Source organism: Cyprinodon tularosa, unplaced genomic scaffold, assembly GCF_016077235.1.
Source record: "Cyprinodon tularosa strain WSP-4 unplaced genomic scaffold, ASM1607723v1 ctg152, whole genome shotgun sequence".
NCBI classification, from domain to species: Eukaryota; Metazoa; Chordata; class Actinopteri; order Cyprinodontiformes; family Cyprinodontidae; genus Cyprinodon; species Cyprinodon tularosa.
The window spans coordinates 728,588-743,997 of NW_024038354.1; the positions used below are offsets into that span (position 1 = coordinate 728,588).

The 15,410-nt window shown below is 43.2% G+C and overlaps 1 protein-coding gene across 2 annotated transcripts in view; it reads left to right on the plus strand.

The window, feature by feature from the left end:
* The first annotated feature begins 265 nt into the window (after window positions 1-265).
* tasora (transcription activation suppressor a) overlaps window positions 266-15,410 on the plus strand; it is a 41,725-nt gene continuing 26,580 nt past the window's right edge. For both annotated transcript variants that reach the window (XM_038279697.1, XM_038279698.1), the window contains exons 1-12: window positions 266-673; window positions 4,024-4,169; window positions 6,055-6,147; window positions 6,992-7,064; window positions 7,144-7,235; window positions 8,078-8,209; window positions 8,311-8,441; window positions 8,841-8,872; window positions 8,944-9,049; window positions 9,172-9,275; window positions 9,357-9,460; window positions 11,894-11,966. In XM_038279697.1, coding sequence (XP_038135625.1) covers window positions 439-673; window positions 4,024-4,169; window positions 6,055-6,147; window positions 6,992-7,064; window positions 7,144-7,235; window positions 8,078-8,209; window positions 8,311-8,441; window positions 8,841-8,872; window positions 8,944-9,049; window positions 9,172-9,275; window positions 9,357-9,460; window positions 11,894-11,966 — 1,321 coding nt within the window. In that variant the 5' untranslated portion in view covers window positions 266-438. The remainder of the gene's footprint in view (window positions 674-4,023; window positions 4,170-6,054; window positions 6,148-6,991; window positions 7,065-7,143; window positions 7,236-8,077; window positions 8,210-8,310; window positions 8,442-8,840; window positions 8,873-8,943; window positions 9,050-9,171; window positions 9,276-9,356; window positions 9,461-11,893; window positions 11,967-15,410) is intronic.

The following is a 15,410-nucleotide window of genomic DNA, read 5'->3' on the forward strand; positions in this document are numbered from 1 at the left end:
TTCTGAGGAAAAATGTCAGAATTCTGAGATTAAACTCAGAATTCTGAGAAAAAAATTTGAATTCTGACTTTTTTCCCATATTAAACTGAAAGAAAATTTAATTGTTTTTTTTGTTTTTTTTTCAGTGGGCCTAATCCTCCGTTCAAACCATCTTCTAAATTCAAATCATTTTGTTTTTCTTTATTTTGAGAAGGCCGTTATCAGGCTGCAGTAGCCTTGTTTGTCCAGCAGGCGGCAGTAGGGAAGCTTTTAATGAACCAGCAGTCTCTGAAGAAGATCAGTTCTGTGTACCGGAAGAATGGCGCGAGCTGTGTGCGGGGCTGCCATCCTGCGCTGCGGGTTCGGGAGGTAACAGAGGTGATTGAGCGAACAAGCGGTCCTTCTTCATCCGGTGAAGGATCGGATCTGACAGGCGGCCAGCCGTGAGCGCAGAGCGGGATGTCCGGAGGGAAAGGAGCCGCGGACTGTAGAGCTAACCTCCGCCTGAAAGGCAGCGAGCTGCTCCCCGCAGCCCCTGCCCGACGACCCTACCTTCCAGCGGGCAGAATGAGCTCCGCCGCGGCGGGGAGGCTGCTGGAGCGGAGGAAATCTGCTCCTCAGGCGGTCCACCAGCGGCACATGCCGATGGAACCCCAGAAGTTCCACATCCCGAGGAAGACCAAGGAGAAGCGGGGTAAGATGCTCCTCAGAGCTCAGCCTCTGATCGGTTTTATTTTAGTGAGTTTTCTGCCTGTTTCTCTGCTCCATCAGGACTGATGGAAGCTAGCATGCTAACGGCTAATAACATCCTGTTAACCTCCAAACATTTTCCCTTTCAGCTGTTTTCCTTCTCGTTTGATTGATCGGTTATTATTTCATTTGAACATTAAGCTGAGCTTTGGTTTGATGGAAATGTTAGATTTAAATAATAACCGCCTCTTTGTTTACATCTGTCCGATTATTAATGCAGGGTTTCAAACCAACAGAAACTTATTGTTCCTTTCTCTACAGTCATGAAAACGTTTGGGCGCCCCTATTTAATCTTAATTTTTTTAATTTCTAAATATTTGGGTGTTAGCAGCAGCTATTTCAGTCTGATGTATCTGATAACTGATGGACTAATACTGAATATTTCTGTGTTTAGGTTTATTGGACTAACAGAAAATGTGCAGGATGCATTAAAACAAAAGTTGACAGGTGCAAAAATGTGGCCACCTCAGCAAAAAAGAGACATTAATGTTTAGTAGATCCTCCTTTTGCCTCTAGTGGCTTCCTGTAGCTTTGAATGAGTTCCTGGATCCTGGATGAAGGGATTTTCTTCTTTGCAGAACTATTCCAGTTCAGGTTAGTTTGATGGTGGCCGAGCGCAGACAGCCTGCTTCACATCATCCCACAGATGTTCAATGATCCTCAGGTCTGTGGGTTGAAGGGGGTCTGTGGGTTGTCCTTGACCATTCTCACCATTCTTCTTCTCTGCCTCTCTGATATTTTTCTGGGATTAACAGGAACTGTCCCTGTGCTCTTCCATTTCCTTCCTACGTTCCTCATAGTTTAAATCTCAGAGCCAACTTTTTGGATCCTTCCCCTGAATGACCATGTTGAACAAGTTTTTTTTAGGAACCCATGATGAATCTTCAGAGGAGATTCAAACAGTAGAGCATCTACCAACCGGCCTCCTTAAATACCTTTTCTCATGACTGGATACACCTGGCTATGAAGTTCAAATCTTAATGACGTTATCAAACTATTTTTGTATTTCAGTAAGTCAGTGAGAATAGTTCAGGGTATTCAAATCAATAAAATGATTAGGGTTTTTTTTTGTTAGTCCAATAAACCTCAATTCAATACTGAAATATTCCTGTGTCCATCAGGTATAAGATATATCAGACTGAAATAGCTGCTGCAAACACCCAAATATTTAGAAATGAAAATAATTGAGATTTATTTTTATTTAACCTTTATTTTACAGGAAGTCCCTTGAGATAAAATCTCTTTTTCGAGGGAGACCTAGAGATTATTTCCTATGACTGTAGAGCAGCTGCAAGGCTTAATGAGAGATAATAGGCAAATAAGAACCTTGTCCGTTTTAAAAGGAGGAATGGGAGGTGGAGAGAAAATGGATTTTAGGAAAGATATTTCACTCTAAACGATGTTTCAGTACAGTTTATTTCTATAGCTCCAATTCACATCATCTCATCTCAGGTCACTTTACAGTCATTGACTCTTCAGCAATCCCTTCAGCAATCCCTCACACTAAGCATGTTTCAGGTCCCAAGTAGGGGACCGTAGTAACAAGTTTAAAATATCCTGAAAGACAGATGAAATAAAAGGAGACTCACAGCTGCTTTCTATGTTTTCTACCAAATTGCATCTGAGAGCGAGCAGAACTCCGTTCCCATAGCAACTGGAACAAACCTGCGTGTGCCACACAATTATAGCGACAGTGTAAATATATATGTAGATATCATATTTATTTAATAATAACCATATGACCAATGGGGTCTAATGTTTTGGGTGCGCCACACATGTTGTAGCGACAGTGGAGAGGAAAAACTCCCTTTGAACAGGAAGAAACCTCCAGCAGAACCAGGCTCAGTGTGAGCGGCCATCTGCTGAGGCCCACTGGGGTTCAAGGAGACAGAAGCAGACATAGAAAAAGAAGCATAGATACAAAAGGCAGCTGTCAACCAGCTCCACAGGCGGCCCCGTCCAGGAAACACACAGCCAGGCAGACGAGCTCCGAGCCAGCTCCCATGTCAGAGGATGAAGAGAGCACATCCAGTTAGTCACAGTCAGAGAAACAGGAATAAAAACTGAAATCAGGTCTAACTCTATCATCTATAAACATCTTTCTATAAACCGGCTTGTTTTGTTTGTTTGTCTGACTGCCATTGTGGAAAACGACTGGTGAAGATGGAGCAGCTAGTAGAGCGAGGTGTGAGAGAACGCTAGGACCCTTTTTCCACCTGGATCCCCGCTCTTTTTGGCCCTCATGTCCCTCCGTTGTCGCGCAAACTTGCCCCCACTTCCTCGCCCCCTCAGGCGTATCTAGACCCACAGCTAGTTCCTGATTGGCCCTCTGCCGTTGTAGCGTGGAATAACATAGCGCAGAGCACGCTTCAATATTGGGCAGAAATCAAAAATATCTGCGACACACTGCTGCCTCCCAATCTGAGACCCTGGTCTTGAGCCGGAAAAGGGTAGAGTGCCTTCTCCGGGTTGGGGAGGATGTACTGCCCCTAGTGGAGGAGTTTAAGTATATTGGGTTCTTGTTAACAAATGAGGGGAAGATGGAGCGGGAGATCGACAGGCCGGATTGGTGCGGCGTCTGCTGTGAAGCGTGGGCTGTACCGGTCTGCTGAGGTTCAGAGAGAGCTGAGGCAAAAAGCAAAGCTCTCCATTTACCAGTAGATCTATGTTCCTAGCCTCATCTATGGTCGTGAAAGAACAAGATATCAGATCCAAGCGGCTGAAATGAGTTTTCTCCGTAGTGTGTCTGGGCTCTCCCTTAGAGATAGGGGGAGGAGCTCAGTCATCCGGGGAGGACTTAGAGTAGAGCCACTGCTCCTCCTCATCGAGAGGAGCCAGCTGGACAGGACACGCTGGAGGGACATTTATCTGCTGGCCTGGGAGCGCCTTGGGAGTCCCCCGGAGGAGCTGGACCAAGAGGCTGGGGAGAGGGACGTCTGGGCCTCCCTACTGAAGCTGCTACCCCCACGACCCGACCCCGGATAAGAGGAAGAAGATGGATGGATGGATGGATGGATGGATGGAACAATTGGCTAAAATCCACTCAGAGGAAAGGGGGCTTCCTAAACACCCCCCCTCTGATGCTGAAAACTCTCCCTTTAAATGTTTGCTTCTCTGAGCTTCAGCTTGTTATCAGTCAGCCGGTCACTGATGGAAGGAGGCTCCAATCTTTGAGGTTTTTCTTTGTTCAGGATGAAACTCAGCAACCTGCTAACCTGACTTATTCCACCAGAAAGAAAAGTCCTGGTCCAGCCAGAAATCCGTCTAACATCTGAGCACCTCCTTCCTTTTCAGCCCTGTTCCAGTTCGTCTCCACCGAGTCCAGGGAGTACGACGACATGAAGTCCATCTTGACGGCCGGCTACATCGACACCAGCTCCACAGGCTGCTTCGCTTACAGCAATCCCCGGCTAGTTCACAGCGAGCTGCTGGAGAAGGAGGTGAGAGATTTGTGCTTTTTGTTTTACTACTTTAGGTTTTGCTTGGATAATTATAAAACGTTCATGATGAAATCCTCCTTTAGCATCACTGGGTTTACTGAACAGTTCAGTTTTAAACTGTCTGATGTTTCTAATGGACAGTGATGTCCTGCTGATGCTGAAGTAGGGAAGGACCATCAACCCATTTTAGATACTCATTTATAAAGCTGCAAATTGATTAATCTGTTTATTTTTTTATTTTTTTTAAATTAAAGGATTAATAATTGGATAGCCAAAGGTTCCTAAAAGAAGTTTCCAAAAAAGTAATAAAAAAAAACTAAACAAGACAGGTGATTTGATAGGAGCATGAAGGAAGCTGTCTATGTTCAGAAAGAAAAAACCAACCTTAGTGTCATATGGAAATCATATTTAAATGTCAAATCATTCTGGCTTAAACATGTATATAAATGTTCTCTTTATCAGACTATTTTGTCCCAAAAGTTAGAAAATTTCTATTTAAAAAAAAAATCCTGTCATAAAATCGTTTTTTTCCGTTATCTTCTGCAGGCCAGTTAGTTCTACGTCAGCCTGAACACCTAAATTCAGCCAATCATATATCAACGGTCATCTGTCAATCACATGTTTTCAGTCATAGCATCTTGATTCATATGTCGCAGCTAATATACGCAGCGGTTGAAACCAGAATCATTTCCTTTCCCATTGAGTTGCATCCCAGTGTTCACGGGGATGGACGTCTGTGTCTTCAGCAGGCGTAGAGCTAACAGAACTGGCAGCGTTGCGAGGCGAGGGCTCAAACATGTACGGCTGGAAGCCTTCTACACCAAACCAAGCTTCTGCCGCCCTGGCGTCCTCTTCCACAACATCTTCGTCCCCGCTTTCCTCCTCTAAATAAAAATGGATGACGGAGGAGACTCATCCACGACCTCCGACACTAAACTCTCCTCCTCTTGCATGTTTCCTCTGTCCATAGCGTTCCTTGACAGCGTCGTTTCTAAGTCACCAATTTAGTGCTACTTGGTCCCAATGGAATTTCCCATTGGGAACCTGCTAGCAATAAGTTGCTAACTGGTTAGCAAGATGCTTCCCACAAACCAGCAACAACCAAACATGCTTGCAAACCTTCTGCCACAATAATCCCGCCCCCTTGATAATCGACCAATCACATTCACTTTATTCACTGGTGTAAAGTCGGGCACCACTGGGGAGAATTCAGAAATGCAACGATTGGAACAGCCGCTTCCCTACGACTTTAAACTACCTTAAAAGGTGTGTATCCCTTTAGTCATGGACAAAACAACTATTTGACTACTTACTTTTTGGTGGTTTTTGAAGTGTATGTCCATCTGAATTATTTTTGTACGTGACTAAAGGGACCCTTTGTAAACGACCAATCACATTGGGGGGGGGTCAGGTTTCAGCTTTCAAAAACCTACAGTTCAGCGATAGAGTTGATTCCTTCCCGCTATCATCGCATCCCCATCGCTATACAGGAGAACAGAAGACCTCACCTATTCAGCCAGGCCAACTATCCCCTCTAACGACCCCCCTTTCAGAGACATAGACAGGTATGGGGCTTTGCAGGCTAACAAAGAAGCCAAACGACCCCCGTTCCAAAGGGGGGGCCCATTCATCCGTTTCTATTTGCATGTTTTCTAAACTAAAACCAGGCTTTGTTGGGCTGCTGGATAAAACCTGGAACTAAACGCTATTTCTGACATTTGGAATTGAAAAAGCTTCCAGGATGGAAGAGAAACGTCTTTATACTTGGAAACAAAGTCCACTAGGCATTCATATAAATGGTGTAACCGCTTGATGCAACAAGACTGACTGCCGGGCGTGAATTTCATGCTTTACCTGCTAAGAGAAACGATTCCTTGTGTTGCAGTTTGTGGAAAAAAGGAGAGAGATGAAAGCAGATGGAAGGACGGAGAAGGAGCTGGAGGAGAGTCACTGTTTCCTGCTGACCACAGCGACCGAGGTGAGAATGATAGCACGCTGTGTGCAGAGAGAGAAAATGTTTTAAAAGGGTGTCCAGGCGTTAACCAATGTACACTGAGGGGGGGCGAAAGTGGATCGGCACCCGAACCTCAGGGTTAATCTACACTGATCCAACAGGAAAATGAACGAGCAAAACATCCATATTTTCTAAATAAAGACTATCTATACTTTCCTACAGCCTTTGCTAACAAATAGATGCATATATTTAAACATCCATGCTTTTTAGATAAAAGGTATAGAGGATAAAATTCTTTCAGGTTTGAGTTTTGGGGCGAACATCTTTTCCATTTTCATTACTTACCTACTTTGATCAATAATCATTCTGCATAAAATTGATATTTACAAGCACTAATATCTACATTTAATTGATTATTTAATAATCTTTTTATTAAAATAGTTATTTATCTATGATTTCACTGAAGACTCATTGATGACTTGCAGAGATGCATAATTTCCTCTTTACCCCATAAAACACAAAATCTAGATCTGAAAAGAACAGGAACTCTGTATTTATCATCTTTAATGTTAGTATATTGATGTGCATCATTAACTGCAGTGGTTTTGTTAAGTAATTGGTAATATATGAAAAATGAAAAAGTTTTGAATATTCCACTTGAGAGTATTACTGCTGCCATCGTCTGTATTAGAGGGAACAATATGGCAGAGGTGGCCAATGATTGGCTAAGGCTGGCCATGGCCACCCCTGGTCCCCCATCTAGCTCCGCCCCTGCGTGTGTGATGAAGAAAAGAAGGAAATGGTTTTTAAAAAGAAAGAACAGATATTAAAGGAAGGTTTTCCTGATTGGAGCGTTTGACTCTTTCAGCTTCCTGTTGTCTGTGAGAAGGGACTGACCGTCGGTCAGAGCAAAACCACCATGCTGGGAAACCCGAGTAAAGGTAGAAGCTGTGCTCAGAACCTTCTCCTGCAGCCGGCCGGTCAAAGCGCTCCTCACTCACACTGAGCTTGTTGTTGCAGGCGTTTATCTGTCCAGGTACTCGGACCTTCTCCAGACCGGCCCCCTCACACCCGGGGCCACCGGGGAGCTAATCATCTTCAAAGTGATCAAGGTAAACCGGCGTCCAGGAGGTGAACAACCACAGACTTTAATCCCAGAATTCTATTCAGTTTATTTCTATAGCTCCAATTCCCATCATGTCATCTCAGGTCACTTTACAGATTGATTCAAAGTTTTCTATCTAAGGAAAACCAGTTGATTGCATCGACTCATTGACTCTTCAGCAATCCCTCACACTAAGCATGCTTGTAGCGACAGTGGAGAGAAAAAACTCCCTTTGAACAGGAAGAAACCTCCAGCAGAACCAGGCTCAGTGTGAGCGGCCATCTGCTGAGGCCCACTGGGGTTCAAGGAGACAGAAGCAGACATAGAAAAAGAAGCATAGATACAAACATTCTGAGATTAAAGTCAGATTCCTGAGTTCTTTCCTGTTTTAAACTCAAATAAAATAACAAAGCAGTTAACTTTTTAAAATTATTTTCCATTGGCCCTAATCCTCTTCTGTACAGTTAACTTTAGTTAATTTAAACTATGATTTAGTTTAAATTACAATTTTTTTTAATTAAGGCGTTAATTGGCATGAAAAATTAATTAAATCTGATTATTGTAGGATTTAAAATGCTTTATTTAAAAAAGGAAAGAAAAAAAACGGTTGTAAAAACAATTTCGTCACATATATGAGATATAACTGGTTCCGCTGTTTAGGTGAACCTGCTGCCAGTTGATGGTAAAGATGTTCGGAACAGAAGCTAGAGAACGGGGAAATGCTAATTTCAACAAAAGTGGCTTTCAAACGAGGAATGGAGGACGTGGCTGCAGGCTGTCCACGGAAAAGATGACCAAGGATTTTGTCCTGTTTTGTTTTTTAATATGTTTTTTATATATTTTATACAGGGGAAGGTGAAGAGCATCTATGAAAACATGAAGATCCTTCAGGACCCCACGCCTCGCTTTGACAGCCACATCGCCAAGAACGCCAGCAAGGTCACCTCGCTAAGCTGCTACCGCGCCTTCGACCTCACACAGGTGACTTCCACGCATCGACGCAGCAGCGTCCTGCGGCTCTTCCGCAGCAGCCGATGTATAAATGATTGCTTAAGCTGAGGCGTTTTCTGCTCCGCCCACAGCAATACTTCTACGAGTATTTGTTTGACGAGCTGCGGGAGCGGCCGCGGCAGGTGTGTCCCTACGCCGTGGTCTCCTTCCACGTCAAAGGAAAGGACGCGCCGCTCTCCATCAAACCCGCTCCTCCCATCAGGTACCGTCTGATCCCAGTTAGGTGTGTCAGCCGTGATGTGTTTACTGACTGCAGGAAAGGGGAGATTTTTACTGGTGCTCCTAAATGGCTGGGTAGGTGGAGCAGAGAAGGAACCGCGACTTAAATTCTTTCTTCATTGAATTTTCGTTTTAAGTAAAGTTTTTTTTAGTTTGGCTTTGTTTTGTTTTTTCAGACGTCCAAACTATTAAAAACAAAGAATAAGCTGGATTTACGATGTTAATCAGGCTTAGAAAGAGAATGTTTCTGTTTTTTATCGCCTTCTGTTTCATTTTTCTGATTTTTATTTTTTTGTTCCCCCACTGGGTCAGATTGAAAGTGTGAAAGCTTAACCTCTCTGTCCCAGTCTGTGATGTAACTTCCTGTCGGTCTGTTCCGCAGGTCCACCAGTCAGGTGTCAGAGAGGAGCAAAGGTGAGCTCAGGTCACCTGTTTCCACCTGATTTCATTAGAACCTTTCCGTAACAACCCCTGTTGCCCCTCAGAGTCGGCCCAGTTCACCGTTTGGACCGGAGACCTGGTGAAAAACGGGCGGGTTCTCTTCCAAGTCGCCCTGCGCTCCAACGCCACGCCCCGTCTGCCCCACAGGCTGTGAGTCGCACACAGAACACCCTCTACCTTCTGCTCTGCCCTGAAGGAGTCTGTCCTGATGTGATGCCATGCTCCTCTGTTATTTATTCAGCCATTTCTTTCCCACCATGTTCCTCCTTCAGACCCGACAAACTGGACATGGGCTCTGCGATGAGGTACGATGACGTCACCCAGCTGGTTCCGTCCGATCTGTTTTCCTCTAACCTGTACAGCAGCAGTAAAGAAGGTGAGCGCCCGGCGCTGAGGGCCACTCCCATCATCCCTTACCGCCCTCGTTTCTAGCGATGTGTCTCATGTGTGTCTGTAGTGGAGGCGAAGGGCCATTACTGCAGCCTGTTGGAGGTGACCGACCAGAACCGGACCACGGCGAGCGTCACTACGCTGCTACGGGAACTAGAGGCACAAAGACTGGTGGGTTTCTCTCCGTTTAAGACGGCAGAACTACATCAGGAGGTCAAACTCATAGATTTATTCCACATAGAGCAGGCAGATGGCCGCTCATACTGAGCCTGGTTCTGCTGGAGGTTTCTTCCTGTTCAAAGGGAGTTTTTCCTCTCCACTGTCGCTACAAGCATGCTTAGTGTGAGGGATTGCTGAAGAGTCAATGAGTCGATGCAATCAGCTGGTTTTCCTTAGATAGAAAACTTTGAATCAATTTGACTGGATGATCTGGTGAACTGGAAAGTGACCTGAGATGACATGATGTGAATTGGAGCTATAGAAATAAACTGAATAGAACTGAATTGAATAGAGTGAAACACTTCTATCTATCTTTGAGGACTAGGGATAACAGATAATTAAAAAAAGATTACAAAATCAGCATCTCAGAAGATATGAATTTAGTTTAGGACTGATTTAAACCAAGATTTTTGATGTATGAGTGATTGATGGGACGTCCAGAAGACCTTCGTAGAAGAAGTGCTCTGTTAGGAACATAAGGAACAATCAGATCTCTGATATCAGATGGAGCTTGGCCATTTAAGGCTTTATATGTGAGAAGGAGGATTTTAAATTCTATTCTGGATTTAACAGGAAGCCAATGAAGAGAAGCCAGGATAGGAGAGATATGATCTCTCTTTTTAATTTTCATTAGAACTCTGGCTGCAGCATTTTGGATCAGCTGAAGGCTTTTAACTACAGTTTGTGGACTTCCTGATAGTAAAGAATTACAATAGTCCAGCCTTGAAGTAACAAATGCATGGACTAGTTTCTCAGCATCACCCCTGGACAGGAGATTTCTCATTTTTGCAATGTTCCTCAGATGAAAGAAGGAAATTCTAGAAACCTCTTTGATATGGGATTTAAATGACAGGTCCTGATCAAAAATAACACCAAGATTTTTTACTTTATTATCTGAAATCAGTTTAATCCCATCCAAATGAAGTGACTGGCTAATCAGTTTCTTTTTCAGAGACTCTGGTCCAAAGACTATAACTTCTGTTTTGTCTGCATTCAGAAGCAGAAAGTTAAGAGTCATCCAGGTTTTTATGTCTTCAAGACATGCCTGTAATCTATGTAATGGGTTAGCTTCATCTGGATTTATAGACAGATATAGCTGGGTATCATCAGCATAACGGTGGAAATTAATCCCATGCTGTCTAATAATTCTACCAATTGGGAGCATGTATAAAGTAAAGAGAATTGGTCCTAGCACTGATCCCTGTGGTACTCCACAGGTAACCTTTGAGCGTGTTGAAGATCTGTCATTATGGGACGTTCAGACCGAACGCAGCAGAAGATGCAAAAACGCGCGTGCCGCTTCATTTCTGATGCTTGTACCAGTTTAGTTCTGATGTGCTCTGGCTGCGCGGTGGTAAAGTGGGTCTGATGTGCGGTGGGCGGAGCTACTCTATCCTTTCTCTGCCTGGAACAATGGCAGCTATATTAGCTGTGATCAGCGGGTAAAAAGTAGTTAGAATCTATGTTGAAGTGAGAAAGTCCTCCTGAAAACATGGTCTGTGCAGTCAGTTCATCCAGATTACCATCCTGCCTTCAAAGATTATTTCTCTGTGGGAGCCGCTCAGACCCCCACATACCGGCGCTGCGCTGTCACTGGGAATCCCCAGCAGCAGCTGCCTCAGGCCCGGGAGCCTCTTGGGGGTTTCCCCTCCTGTTGGTGGCGGCTGGAAGTAGATGTTAGCGTTTTTCAGGTCTGTGCTACAAACTGCAGGCAGCTGGATAATAAAAGCCAACATATTCTGCCGGCAGGTTTCTACATTTGAAGTTAATTTAGGCGTTAATAAACTGTTTCAGAGGAGTGATCATAGCGCTCTGCATCAGCAGTGCTGCGTCTGACTCCCTGCCAGCTCCCAGATCAGCTTCTCTCATTGGTTGATGCAGCAGCTGCTGCTTCTGAAGCGCCTCAGATGCTCATGAGGCGCTATTGCTCCTGCTGCTGCTCTAGACGCTGCAGGGCCTTTAGCTGCACCCTCATGTGCGTCAATCATTAACTTTGCACGTAAACCAGCTGCTTCTGCTGCTAGCGGTCTGAACGTAGCGTTAACGTGCACAAACTGAAATGGGTCAGATAGATACGATTTAAATCAGTCTAGCTCGGTTCCTTTAATGCTTACAAAATGTTTCTAAAAGGATATGATGTTCCTGGTTTAATGACGTTTTATTAGACTGATGTTCTGTAATGTTCTAGTTTTCTCATTTTATATTAAACAGCCTTGAAAATAACGACCAGAAATCTTTAATTCTGTGTCTGATGGATCTATGAAGGAAATCAGTTCCTGTTGCTGCTTTGATGCCACAGAGCAACACAGAAGGTTTATGTGATGATTTCATTTGATCTGTCACGCTTAAATCTGTCCCCTGTCTCTGGTGAAAATTCTTCTTCAGGTTCTGGTGAAGCGGCTCACAGATAGAGGGTTCCTCTTCCTGCTGTCCAGTGTTCAGATGGCCGCAGCGACGGGTAAGACGCACGCCGACCCCCTCAGAACAGAACCGGGTCTCAGGTCTGAGCTGGGTTATGAGAGAGAAGCAGGTCAGAGAGGTCACAGGGTGCCGACCCGTTAGGAGCCCTGGGGCGGGTACCGCTCCCTTTAGGGCGGGTTTAAAGCTCCAGTCCTCCAGGGTCGGCATCCTGCACCTTCTAGATCCGACTGAATGACCTCGTCAGGATGCGGTTCAGTTCTCCGCTGCTGCGCTGGTTATTGGATTCAGGTTTGTTGAAGCAGTTTAGAGGCTCTGATCAATTCATCATCTGAACGTTGGAGAGAGGATGGACCACCTGCAGGTCCACCACCACATGAAGGTCCTCATAGACCAGCGGTCGGCTACCCGCGGCTCCCTGGAGCTTTTTACAAAAAAATTTTTATTTTTTTATTTTAATGTTCTGTGCAGGAGATCAAACAAACATTCATTATGTTTTCCAATACTATAAGCATTTGTATATTAAATACATTTAAACAATATGTAGACATTTATTTCAACAAAAATGTGCATCAGCCATATAGATCAGAGGTCAAAGTCTGCGACACGTATCTCAGCGCGGCGCCAGACAAACAAAGCGGTGGGTGTGTCTCCATGGATCCCAAAGGGAAAAAAAGGAAGATGGTTGATGAAACAGAGGATTCAGAGAAGAATGGAGACGATCGTTTGCTTTCATTATGAATGCAGAAGGATTGCTTGCATTTTTGCTTTGGTAAAATCTAAATCTCGCCAAGGAACGCTGGTGATGGAGGATGTGGGATTTCAGGGTTAGAGAGCTCTGCTCTGATGATGTCACTTCCTGCTTGCTTCCTCATGACTCTATCAGCTCCTCCCAACAGAAACACGTCCACCATAGAAAGATTCCTTTATCCTGTTTCTATCTGTATTATGAAATTTAGGCAGGATCAGGATGAGTCGGCAATAAAGATGAACACACAAACTGTTTCTGCTAGAATTAAAATGTGTCGTTTTATTCCGCCACAGAAAACAGCAAAGCATATCAATCAAGGCACGGTGCTGAATACAAATTATATTGTCTCAATACAATTTATATTGTCCCCTTACCGTGACACAAGGATCGGAGGGCCGGTCGACTCCGGCAGGGCAGCTAGGCGTCCGTACGCAACCCTAGCAGACCCCGCCAGTGCCAACCGCCATCCGTCATTTATGCCAAACTTCAAAGGAAAATCTTTCACCCAATCAGGAAAAGTGATCGCTCCCTCTCACGCCTGGAGCGCATGATTACAGATACCAAAATATGGAACCGACGTCCCCCAAACCCAGCCAGGGCTCGTGGACAGCCGAAACCAAAAACATTATTACATCATGGTCAGAGCATGGCACCGAGAGCTCGTGAGTACAAAAACAAATGATATCATGCTCTCAAGGAAACAGAAAGTTAGATAATGAGAGTGCTTAGGTTATAAGAGGGCTGATTGTCAAATAACATAAAATATAAAACCCATATATATCACTATCATTTCATCAATGCAACAAAACCTAAACCGCGCGGTGAATGGCGGTGAAGCGGCACGCAGTGAAAGCGTTTTCTGCTCCTCTGTCACCTCATGCTACATTTGCTCCAGAATTAACCTTTAATCATGAATGATTATTATACATTTAGGCCACGTAGTCCTTTATTTGTATTGGTCTAATACACTTAGAGCCCATGTTGCCATACGAGGCTCATAGAAGACTTTTATGTTTTTGCGGCTCCAGACAGATTTGTTTGGTTTTTTTTTTGGCCACTTTGAATGCATCATAAGCCCCTCCTTCAAACAGGATTATTTTCCTTGACGCTACAGCGACCGGCCAACTAAATATGGCCAAAGCAGGTGTTCCAGCTGAGTGATATACGGCAGCGGTTTGGATTTCACGCCGACGACGTCGAACAAAAGGGGCTAATTTGTAAGACGTGTCACAAAAATCGTTGCTGCAAAAGGAAGCAGTATAAATCCATTCCACCGCCTAAAAACTTATCAGCTGCAAAATGAAGAATGTTTTAGACTCTGCATGTCAGCATCTCCCCACATGCCAATTAAAACGTTCAATCAGCTGTGACGCCGATGGCGTTGGCCTCGTCGATTGAAACAGCGATCCCATATGAGAGAAACAGGAAGAGATGGAGGGAAATCACAGACGCTGTTTACGACATTATTTCAATGTTTTTAGATGCTCTAACACCTGTGATGTGATGGTCTGAGGTGTTCAGGCGTTTTCTAAACTTGTCAAATTTACAACTTTTTTCTTTAAAATTCCCAGCAGGCAAAGATCAATGCTAATAGTTTGGAGATGATAATGCTCTAATTTTTGGACAGCATTTCCACTTTTCTTCTTTTAATTTGAGTCAGTTTCTTTTTTCATTATGCATTTTTTAAATTAAGCTCAAAAGAGCCCTTGTTTATTTAGCATTTTATTTAATATTGTGTGTTTTTGCTTTGTTTCCTGTTTGCTTGCTAGGATCTTGTTAATACTGAAACCCAAAGAGCTTTAAGCTACTTAAAATAAAATCTTTTACATTTAAAACCAAAATTTTGTATGAGTTTTTCAGTTTAATTTGATGCACTTTATTGTTTTTTGAAGGTAATTTAAACATATCATGATATATACCATGTATCATGATTATAGCCCACATATATATCATGATATATATCATGTATCACGATTGTGTATCACGAGTATAGCCCACATATATATCATGGTATATATTGTGTATCGCGATTATAGCCCATATATATATCATGATATATATCGTGTATCGCGATTATAGCCCACATACATATATCATGATATATATTGTGTATCGCGATTGTAGCCCACATATATATCATGATATATATCGTGTATCACGATTATAGCCCACATATATATCATGATATATATCATGTATCACGATTGTGTATCGCGATTATAGCCCACATATATATTATGGTATATATTGTGTATCGCGATTATAGCCCACATATATATCATGATATATATCGTGTATCGCGATTATAGCCCACATATATATCATGATATATATCGTGTATCGCGATTATAGCCCACATATATCATGATATATATCATGTATCACGATTGTGTATCGCGATTATAGCCCACATATATATCATGGTATATATTGTGTATTGCGATTATAGCCCACATATATATCATGATATATATTGTGTATCGCGATTGTAACCTAAACATATCATGATATATATTGTGTATCGCGATTGTAACCTAAACATATCATGATATATATTGTGTATCGCGATTGTAACCTAAACATATCATGATATATATTACGTATTGCGATTGTTACCTAAACATATCATGATATATATTGTGTATCGCGATTGTAACCTAAACATATCATGATATATATTGTTTATTGCGATTGTAACCTAAACATATCATGATATATATTACGTATCGCGAT